Raw genomic sequence first — 11,808 nt, 5'->3', positions numbered from 1 at the left:
TCTATCTATCTATCTATCTATCTATCTATCAATCATCTATCTATCACCTCTTTTTTTCTTTTTGGAAAATCCTAACTAGTTTATTGGGCTTGCTAACAGAGCATAGTTTTACAGAAGAGTGTCCTCCCCCTACCCCCCCCCCCGCCATTTATAGCTGTGCTGGAAAGTCCACACTCATATCTATATATTTTTAAGCCTTAATGTCTAGTTTAGCAAAATTGACCTTTGTTACATCTGCTTTTGCATTTAGTCTGTGGTACTACTATGCTCTATATAGTTATAAACCACCTGTAAACTTGTGAGAAAGTGCTAGTAAAAATGGTGAATGATGTTAGGGTTTTTTTTTTTTTTTTTTTAAATGAAATGGTTTTGACTATGAGAACTTCCAGACCCCATGGATATATTTTGGATCTTTGAGAAACAATTATAATAATCTTTTGAAACATAGGGTATTTCAGAAAGGCATTTTCTCTAGACTCAAGAGGGCAATCATTTTGTATATTGAAGTAGATTTCTTTATGTCTTTTTTGTACAAACACACACACACACTTACCCGCCTCCTTTAGTTCATTCACTGCTAATGTACCCCTTTTGTCAACAATTAAATCCTACTGTATCATAAGCATAATAAAGCTTTGTGCATTAATATAGTCCTAAGTTTTTTTAAATTTTTTATGTTACTCTAAATACTTCTTTTTTAGATGAAAATAAGAAAAAATATTTCTGAAATCCGGGAACTTGAGAATATAGAAGAACACCAGTCTGTAGATATTGCAACCTTGGTAAAATGCTTTCTTCAATTTCAATGTTATGGATGAAACGAATTTCGTTTAATGACTGTCAGATCTCACTTTTTAAAAACATCCGTAATTGTAATTATTCTCTATGATTATTACTTCCATTTATAAATACATGCTACTTGAAGTATAGCCTTCATAATTCTTAACATTTTATGTATCTAACTTGCATGTGTAATTGACATTATCAAACCTTTACTTGTGCTTCTAAACAATGGCCTATTAAAAACAACCTGTTGTGCATAATGTTATATTTTTCTTTCAGATAATCACTTTCAGAGTTAAGTGCTATCTGTATGAGTTTTGAACTATCAGGACTACCTTATAGTCAGAGTTTATTATGTTTTAATTAATTAATTAATTTAATGTGTGTGTGCATTTATGGGGAGGTTAGAGGACAATGTTCAGGAGTTACTTTTTTTCTACTTTCACACCATGTGGGTCCTAAGGATTGAACTCAGGTTGTCAGATTTGGCAGCAAATACGTTTACCCACTGAGCCATCTCTCCAGCCAGAGAATTAATCTTTTTGTATTTCTTTTTTACAAGTTAATGGTTTTCATCTTAATTTTCCTATATTTTAAGGTTTTTCTTTCCTTTCCTTTTTTTTTTTTTTGTTTGCTTTTTAATTGTCTTTTTGAGACAGGGTCTCCCTGTAGCATCAGCTGACCTGGAACTTGTATGGATTAGGCTGGCTTCGATCTCACAGAGATTCTCTTTGCCTCTGCTTCCTGAATGTTGGGACTAAAGGTGTATATCACCATGCCCTATTTATTTTAAGTTTTTTAGCCATATCTGTTTATGACACGCAGCTTAGTGTTTTCTGAAGTATAAGAAATAATAGGATATTGCAAGTTTTATAAAAAATGGATGACTGTTTATTAGGTATCTTCTCTGTATCCTGTAGCATATTAAATGCTAAGGAATAAGCAGTGAATGGAACAGGAATAAAACCTGTGATGACAAAACAGTTTGTTTATTCAGCATGGTTGAGTTTTGCTAGTACTCTTTTTTTGTAACTATTTATGTTTATCGATAAACTACCTTTTGTTAAAGGGATTTCATATCTTAAAATTTTATTTACTTAGCACCTACCACACTGTCACTAAATACATGATGATTTTATGTAAGTGTATTGTGAAAACAAGCTAATAGATGGGATACGTACATTTTTATTGTTGATTGTGATTTCAAGCAGAATGTTGTTTTACCTGCCTGTTAAATGTCATTCCTTCTTTTGAACTTTTTTCTCCTGCTTTCTAATTTGCTATTTAAAGTATGAAACTATTCTAGTATTTTTGTGTTTATCTTAAATCTGATTTGTCTGTAGCCCTTTCTCAGAATTGTTTGTATTTTGTCTTTTTGTTTAATTATGCTCTTTAAATGTTATCAGGAAGATGAAGCTGAAGAAAATAAAATAAAGATGCAAATGGTTGAGAAAAATATGGAGCAACAAAAAGCAAACATGGAAAACCTTAAAAGTCTAAAAATAGAAGCAGAAAACAAGTATGATGCAATTAAATTGAAAATTAATCAGCTGTCTGATCTAGCAGATCCACTTAAGGTATATATACATATATATCCTTACTCTGTATCTTTTATCCTATAGCTTAATATCCATAATACTCAATGGGTCTTTCCTTAAAGGAATCACTAGTTGGATGTAAATGTAAACACATAAATTGTTAAATTAGATCAATTAATACTAAATACTTCTGCTCTTTCCTTTAGGAAAATAAAGCACTAGATTTGTGTCTCCCCCAAAGAACTATAGCCTTTATTGTTTCTTTATTCTATTTTCATTCCTAGGAGCAGAATTGGGACAGCATAACCATATATTCTGTTTCTGTGCCTCTCTGTTCTCTTGTTCTAGTGTCCCTTCAGTTACTCTCGGATTAGTTGCTATAAAAGCCAGGTTGACCTAAAGTGTTATCCAACTCTTGTATACAGCTTAACACAGTTAGATTCCATCCTGATTTTTTTTTGAGACAAAGGCTTACCATGTAGCCCAGACTGACCTTGAACCCAACAGACAATCTGCCTGCCTCTGCCTGCTCAGTACTGCAATTAAAAGTGTGTGCCACTATGCCCTGTTCCAGGAATTTTATTTATTTATTTTTGAGACAGGGTTTCCCTGTAGCCCCAGCTCACCTGGAACTCCCTGTGTAGACCAGATCTCACAGAAATCTGCCTGCTTTTGCCTCCCAAGTACTTGGTTGAAAGCTGTGTACTACCATACCTGGCTATCTTTATTTTTAGTGTATACTTTTTGTGACTAAATTATGGAAAAAAATTGAACCATTAGGCTATAAATTTCATGCCTTGCTTGGTAGCTTCGTTATCCTGTACTTCATTGTCATTACCATTTCAATGAATAACTCAGCCATTTCCAGAACTTGAAATTTTACTGACAAAACTCAGTTCATTGATATAATTAGTTGATAACTAGGAATGTAAAAATGTGACAATTTAAGTAGAAGAAAACCTTAAAAATAATATTGATGAAGATAAATGAGAGACTGGGTCCTATAGAAAATAAGCATTTAAAGTATAAAAACCCCAGGGCTGGAGAGATGACTCAGTGTTTAAGAGCACTGACTGCTCTTGCAAGAACCCGAGTTTGAACTCCAGCACCCACATGGAGACTAACAGTCATCTGTAACTCCAGTTCCAGAGAACCTGATGCCCTTTTCTGACCTCCCTGGGTATTGCGTGACACAAGTGTATGTATATACATGCAGGCAATGCACTCATCGCATTAAAAAAATAATAATAATAAACATTAACAATGAAAAATAAGACAAAGTATTTTGTTTTAAAATAAGATAAGGAATGAAATAAGTAAATGTCAGAAATTTGAAAAACGGAGAAGTAGAATTTTGGTTTCAGGAATTAATGACAGTGAAAGTATAATAAATGTAAAATTTTTTAAAAATCTCACAGATAAAGAATTGAACAGGGTACTAATATACTAACAATTCTGGGCTAAAACAGAATAAAAGAAAAAAGATTAGCTTATAAATTATTTACCCAGGAAACTTAAAATCAAGAAAGAATGAGGAGCAAGCTGTGTTTTGATCCTGTTTTCTTAATTCTTGTTTTCACTGTGTCACTGGGGACAAATTAAGGGCCTCAGCTATTAGAGGCAAGCACTATACCACTGCACCTCCCCTCTCTGCTTGTTCTTTTATAGATCTCTAAGCTCAAGCAACCTCTGGATTTAGGAGTTCATAAATAAGTTTAGGCAGAAACTGGGTAAAAGGTAATAATCTTGATCTTAGCTCTTTGCCTTGGCTGTAAAATCATTGAAAGGTAGGAGCTGAGTCCTTCAGTAAATCTGCCTGCAATCAGGTAGTAGTAGCTTGAATGCTACATTAGCTGTGAATAACAACAAAATCAAGAGAGGTTTGCTAGTGATATAATTTAATTACTAAGAATTTGCTGCCGTGATATGCTACCAGCTGCCATATACAATCTGCTTGTCAATAGGAGTCTTACTCAGTTTGTTTTAGAGGGGTAGTGGTGTCAGTAATTGAAACCTTGGCATAGGGATTTTTTTTTTTTTTTTTACATTGGAAAGCTTATTTTGATTGATGCTTACAAGCTTAAGTGCTTTTGTTGACAATTTCATTGGACGGAGAATGAGACCCACATTGATTTTTGTAAATGTAAATGGTTTACATTAGTAGGAAAGCCTCTTGACTTTCTCATATGAATAGAATTAGTGTGAATCAAGGATGACTATGCCTTTTATGTTTTATACAGTTTTTCAAAACTTCATACTATAGGTTTATGTAAAGCAATTCATATTGTAGCTGTTTTTCTAATGTTCCCAGGTAATTAAATTTCGTTATTTAAGCATCCTACAAATAAACTTTCCACTGATTTTTGTCCCTTCTAGCATCTCAGTCTATTATTTAAAGGCTGTAGCTTCTTTAAACTTAGGAACTCTGTGTTTCGGGCTACATTAAGATTGAAACTGTGACTTCACTTGTGGAGACTGTCACTAAGTGTCTTTTTTTGGCCTTTTTGAGACAGGGTCTCTCTAGCCCCAGCTGGTCTGAACTCACTGTTTAGACCAGGCTGGCCTCAAATTCAGAGAATTGCCTGCCTCTGCCTCTTGAGTGCTAAGATTACAGGTGTGTGTTATCACGCCTGGCTACTAAGTGTCTTTTAATGTCTGTAGATCATATTGTGACCATTAAAATGAAATTATGTGAAATATTCTTTGGTTTCTTTTAGTTTTAAATTTTATGGTACCTAGGCTACAACTACAGCTACATTATTAAATATATAAAGCTAAAACAACCACATTGAATTTGGACAAAGGAATTTTTTTTTTTCTTTTTAGAACATGGTGTCCCTGTAGCCACAGCTGGCTTGGAACTTGCTGTATAAACCAGGCTGGCTCAATCTCCCAGAGATTCACCTGCCTCTGCTTCCTGAGTGCTAGGATTAAAGGTATGGACCATTATCCCCAGCTGGACAAAGGAAATGTTAGCCGGGCATGATGGTGCACGCCTTTAATCCCAGAATTTGGGAGGCAGAGGCAGGTGGATCTCTGTAAGTTCAAGGCCAGCCTGGTCTGCATAGTGAGTTCCAGACCAGTTGGGGTTACAGGGAGACCTTGTCTCAAAAAGACCCCCCCACACACAAAAAAAAAGTTTTTAATTTTTATTATTTTTATTTTATGTGTATGAGTGTTTTGCCTGCATGTGTATGTGCACCACATGCCTGCAGTGCTTACAGAGGCCAGAAGAGGGCATCCAGTCTCCCAGAACTGGACAGTTTTAACCTACCATATGGGTGGTGGGAACTGAACCCAGGTCCTGTGAGAAGAGAACAGCAAGTGCTCTTAACCACTGAGCCATCTCTTCAGTCCCCATAAAGTAGTAGTAACATTTTTTTCCCATTTAGTCTTTTTAAAAAGTCAAGTGATTCTCATTTCAAAGTTTCTCAGTGGGGGGCAAAAAAAAAAAACCAGCCTCAGTGTGTTCTGATTTAACTACTTTGCTTCTGTAATATGTATGTTATTCCCTAAAGAAAAATATGCCAATTTATTTTGATAATGTTATTAATGATTATGATTATTTGAAACTTATTCTTTGTTCATTCTCTTTATTTACTTTCAGTTTCTAATTGCATTTATTTCCTATTACATATGCTATGCCTAGTTTTTATTTCTGTTGAAAGTAAGAAATAATCTGATTCCATTTTCTTTTTTTAAAAAAATATTTTATTTATTATTTTTATTTTATGGGCATGAGTGGATTGCCTGCATGTGTGTAAGTACACCTATGTTGTACACACCTGGAGGTCAGAAGAGGGCATCGGATCCACGGGAACTGGAGTTACAGTTGTTAGCTGCCATGTGGGAGCTGGGAACTGAACCTGGGACCTCTGCAAGAGCACCCAGTACTCTTAATCATTGAGCCATCTCTCCAGTCCCTGACTCCATTTTCTTTACTAGAACCTTTTTTTTTTTTTTTAGAACTCTTATAAAAGTTGCATATGATCAGCTCTCCTATATGATATGAATAAGATGCAATATGAATAAGGTGTATTGTTTTGTCAGTTACTGAAATGCTGTGGATCCTCTTGTATGAGTTAAATATTTTGAGATTTTTTTTTTTTAGATTCTTCACAAATTATTCTCCTTTTCTGGATATTCCTACTCTTTTGGTTCTTTTAATTTTGGTTTCTTTTCCTGTAGCAGTGATGTTTTTGTTTGTTTTGAAACAGTTGAAATTTATTAAATATATTTTAATGTAGTCCTAAGTACGAGGGTTAAGAGGAAGAGAAGCACACAGAGAGAAAGATAAGAGTTGCTAGAAACTTAGGATTCTTGAAGCTGAGGATCACTATCATATATGACCAGTGCTAGGATCAAAAAACAAATGATCAAACCAGAACTTAATTTGGTAGTTTTAAGTCAGAAACCTTTTAAAGTACTTTTTGTTGAGATAATTCCAATATACTAAATACTCATTTGTGTGTAATTTGATGTGTTTTGATAACTATAAACATTTGAAACTCTCCCAAATGAGAAAATAGAACATAATGCTTTCTCTTGAGTTAGTTCATGCCCCTTTTAACTTTTTCCTGTCCTACTCCTTCTTGTTTTTAGGCAACTACCACTTTGTTTTCTGTTACTGTAGTTGGTACCTTTTCTAGAGCTGCATGCATTTAGATTGCCCATTATTCACAGTTTCACTTCATGTAGTTTCAGTTACCCAAGACCAATCATAATCCAAAAAGGTATTTTAATCTTGAATCTCTTGAGAGTGACTGTATTCATGCACTGTGCTAACTTTTATCCCAGCATATGGGTATTACTCTGTTTTATTGGTAGTAATTGTTACTCTGTTACTGTACCAAATTTATAAATACAATTTTATCATAGGGAAACATAATATATAATACTTAGTATCTGTGGGATCACAGAATGTGATCTGTCATAGTTTTATTTATTTATTTATTTATTTATTTATTTATTTATTTATTTTTGAGTCTTCTTGAGACAGGGTCTCCCTGTAGCCATAACATTTTAAATATGTGAGGACTGTAGAGGTGGCTCAGCAGTTAAGAATGCTCCTCTTGAATAGAACCTGGGTTTAGGGCCCAATACCCAGACCAGGCAGTTCATAACCTCTTGTAATTTTAGTTCCAGAAAATCCGACATCCTCTTTTTGCCTCCATGGGCACCACGTTCACAGTTCATGCACTTGCAGGTACTCAGACAGAAAATAAAAATAAAATTTTTTAAAGGTTTAAATGTGTGATTTGTTTTAAATTTTTGGAACCTTCTCACCTCTCTTTAGTTACATATGAACATGAACCTTAGCACTTGCCTCTTTGGGTAGAAAGATCTTGCTAACTTATTGTTAATTTTGTAGCTGGGCTAAAGGGTTTTTTTTGTCTGTTGTTGTTTTGGTTTTATTTTGTTGGTTTTTTTTTTTTTTTTTTTTTTTTTGATGTGTATGAGAGGCAGGGAGGGAAGAAGCCAGAAGTTGACATCAGGTGTCTTCTTTAGTTGATCTTCACCTTATTTTCTGAAACAGAATCTTTCACTAGAACCTGGAGCTCACTGGTTTGACTAGACTGGCTGGCCAGCAAGCTCCAGGGATCCTTCATTCTCTGATTCCCTGCTGCTGGAATTACAAGTATGTGCTGCTGTACCCAAGGTTTTAGATGGGTTCTGTTGATCTGGACTCAGTTCTCATGCTTACAAGGCAGGTATTTTATGGACTGAGCCAAAAACAAAAAGCAAGCTAAAGTCTCACCCCCTTTCCTTAAAAATGGTCCTTTTTAAGTAGATTATTTTGGCTTTGTTGAAACAGGATGAATTAAATCTTGCTGACTCTGAAGTGGATAGCCAGAAACGAGGAAAGCAGCATTATGAAGATAAGCAAAAAGAGCATTTGGACACCTTAAATAAAAAGAGGCGCGAACTGGACATGAAAGAAAAGGAGCTACAGGTTTTTCACCATTAAATAATTCTTTAAAAATCATTTTGTCTGCAGCCATAGTCATTAAAGTGTGTTTTCTTTTTTTAAATTTTAGTTTTTAAATTAGCTTACAAAGTAAGAGGTGTCCATATGGGGTTCTCATACATGTTGGTTGTTGTTGCTCTTGACTCTCCCTTTCATCTTGTTCTCCCTTATCTTCCTGCCTCCCTTCCCCCACTGTATCCTTTCATTTTGGCTATACCCCATTTCCACTTTGCTTTCTTATCTTTCCCACTTCTCATCTACGGAGCCTCTTTTTTTTTAACGGCATGTTTTCAGAAATGGACGAATTGTCTGAATTTCTGTTTCCTACAGGCCTAACAGGTATTTGGTGAATTGACAGAAGAGAATTAGTATTTCTCAAAATGTAAGGTCTTAATAAGGCTAGACCATCCACATTGTGTCTCAGTGGCTAAGAAAATGGCTCTCTCAGCTGGTATGCCTCCTTAAGTACATGGTTTGATAAATGTATAGCCACTGTGTGTCAGGAAAAGACACCTTGTCTCAGAAGACCTAGGCAGGATCTCAATTCCTGCCACTGTGCCTGTTGACAGCCAAGCTGTTGACAGCTCTTTAATTTAGAGAATACGTTAAAGGCAATCCTGTTGTATCAAGAAGGATACTTTTTCTTAAAGGGTGATGATTCTTAACTCTTGTGTCCTCAATATAAAAAGACTTATGGGCCGGAGAGATGGCTCAGCACTTAGAGTCAATACTGCTCTTTCAGAAGACCCAAGCTTAGTTCCCAGCACTCATAATCATTTGGTTTTACAACTGCCTGCAACCCCAGCTCCAGGGTAAAGCAGTGTCTTTGGCCTCCACTGGCACCTGTACCCACATACATATACCTACACGCATACACATAATAAGTCTTTAAAAACTCTATTAAATGGAAATAATATAAGTACAGAATTTTTCTTTACATATTGCACAATTAGTATGAGTTATATCAGGGAAGAGTTATAAGATTTAAATATCTATTTCCTTAGGAGAAAATGTCACAAGCAAGACAGATCTGCCCAGAACGAATAGAAGTGAAAAAATCTGCATCAATTCTAGACAAAGAAATTAATCGATTAAGACAAAAAATACAGGCAGAACATGCTAGTCATGGAGATCGGGAGGAAATAATGAAGTAAGTGGTCATTAACTTTTCTACTTTATTATCCATGCATATTACTAAGACACCAAAATGTTTATATGTAAATCTTTTAATTTGTATGAAGTGTTCCTGTTAGTAGATATTTGTACTGAATTAGTCCTTTAAATGTGTGTTATTAACAAGAAACAGTAACTTCCGAATTACTAAATTATGGAATGACATTTTAACATGTGTACTTTATAACACTCATATGGACAGGAAAATTCTCAGCTTCACAAGTAATCAAGAAATGCAAGTCAGCATAATTAGAAGCCATTTTCCAAATGCATGAAAATGAATACATTGAAAAAAAAATCACTAATATTCCAGGTCAGTGAGGTTTCAGTGAAATGGACATTTTTACATTACTGATAAAAAGAAAGGTTCCAAAAGAAATAGAGTACTTTTTCTTTTAAAAAATAAAGTGTCTCAAAAAAAATAAATAAAGTGTCTCAGATTGAGTTCAGTTTTGATGTTTACTTATATGACTTTGGCAATCATCTAATCTCCTTTAGCCTTAATGTTTTCATTTATTGTAATGATACAATTATGATAACTTAGACTGTTAGGAAGATTAAATGATAAAATCTTTAACAAATGGAATGTAGATGAAGCATAGCATATTGTTATTAAAATTCTTCTGAAAAGCATTTAAGCAGTATGTATCAAAATATAGAATATTTGTTGAAATTTCAATTCAATCTGTCCTTTCATATTGTAATATAATCTAAAATGAGAAAATACAGTTAAACTGCTTCTAGGCACCATTTAGGCACACTTAAAAACAGTGTGGTTCTAAATGGTAAAAGTACAATGAAAAAATTATAGCTTTTCTACAAAAACCTTTTTGTATTACAAAAGGTAGAGAAGGAGCTTGACAAGATGACTCAGCAAGTTAAGGCCCTTGCTGTCAAGCCTGATGACCTGAGTTCAGTTCCTAGGACCCACATGGTAGAAGGAGGGAAGTTGTCCCCCAACTTCAATATAAATAAGTGGTGGAGTGAGTTGTTGTTGTTTTAAGGCTAAGGAAACAAGTGATTTCAGTTTCATTTTCTTTTTTTTTTTGCTTTTAGTCTTTTGGAGACAGGGTATCCATGTAGTCCCAGCTGGCCTGGAACTCTATTTGTAGACCAGGCTGGCCTTGAATTTACAGATCTCCACCTGCCTCCATCTCCTGAATGCTGGGGTCAAAAGTGTGCTTCACTACGCCCAACTTCAGTTTCATTTTCAAAACACTAGAGAAGTTGTTTCTTTTTTTAATAGGTAGCACATCACACATTAAAAATTCTAAACTGAGCTGGGCATGGGAGTGCACGCCTTTTGTCCCAGCACTTGGGAGGCAGAGGGAGGCAGATCTCTGTGAGCTTGAGGCCAGCCTGGTCAACATGGTGAGTTATAGGCCAGCTGGGGCTACAGTGAGGAAAATTTTTTGTAAATTCTACACTGGGCTATAGAGACATGGCTCAGTGTTTAAGAACACTAGCTGCTATTACAGAGGTTAGAGAACCTGAGTTTGGTTCCCAACACTCATATGGTAGTTAACAACTGTCTGCTACTCCAGTTCCACGAGATCCAACACCCTTTTCTGGTTTCCACAGGCATTGTAAAACACAGGTGCACTTACATGCAGGCAAAACTCTCACACACATAAAAATAAATTTTAAAAAATAAAAATAGATCTTAATTTTTTTTTTAATTTTTAAAAAAATTTTATGTGTGTGAGTGTTGATAACCTCTGTGTAAATGATGGGAACTAAACCTGAGTCCTCTGTAAGAGCAGTCACTGCTCTTAACCACCCATCTCTAGCCCCCTTAGAAAATTTTAAACTACGTTATTTGACTGGGGACGTCACATAGCACTAGAGCACTTGCCTAGCATACCTAAGGCCCAGGGTTTGCTATCCAGTACTGCCAAATTATGGCTGGGGGGATGGCTCAGTGTAAAGTTTTTGCTGTGTAAGCATGTGGGCCTGAACTTGGATCCCTAACACCTATGTAAAAAAAACAAAACAAAAAAAAGGCACGGTGATGCCTCTCTGAAACCTCAGTTCTGGGGTGTAGTTGAGACAGGTGGGTCCCCAAAACTTGCTGAGCACCCAGTCTAGCCAAACTAGTCAGCTTCAAGTTCAGTCAGTGAGAGACCTCCCAAAATAATTTGGAGAGCAATGGAGAAAAATATCTGGCCTTGACCTCTGGTTATGCGTGCGTGCATGCGCGCACGCACACTTATTCTCATGTACCACACACAGAAAAAAATGAATAGTATTACTAATATTTTTATTGACATTACAATTGTGCTGTTTCTGGGACATAATGTGGTATTTTGATGTATATGCAATTTCACACGATTGAGTGAAGTTAAT

At 35.4% G+C, this 11,808-nt stretch overlaps 1 protein-coding gene across 1 annotated transcript in view; it reads left to right on the top strand.

The window, feature by feature from the left end:
* Smc6 (structural maintenance of chromosomes 6) overlaps positions 1–11,808 on the top strand; it is an 84,312-nt gene that overhangs the window by 56,211 nt on the left and 16,293 nt on the right. The window contains exons 19-22 of the mRNA XM_008824185.3: positions 702–782; positions 2,190–2,360; positions 8,137–8,274; positions 9,294–9,439. Of these exons, the coding sequence (XP_008822407.1) occupies positions 702–782; positions 2,190–2,360; positions 8,137–8,274; positions 9,294–9,439 (536 nt within the window). The remainder of the gene's footprint in view (positions 1–701; positions 783–2,189; positions 2,361–8,136; positions 8,275–9,293; positions 9,440–11,808) is intronic.

The sequence above is a fragment of the Nannospalax galili genome, unplaced genomic scaffold (genome assembly GCF_000622305.1).
Source record: "Nannospalax galili isolate Female #2095 unplaced genomic scaffold, S.galili_v1.0 scaffold69, whole genome shotgun sequence".
Taxonomy (NCBI): domain Eukaryota; kingdom Metazoa; phylum Chordata; class Mammalia; order Rodentia; family Spalacidae; genus Nannospalax; species Nannospalax galili.
Note: the sequence above shows the minus strand (reverse complement) of the source record. Positions and strands in the feature narration are given on the sequence as shown.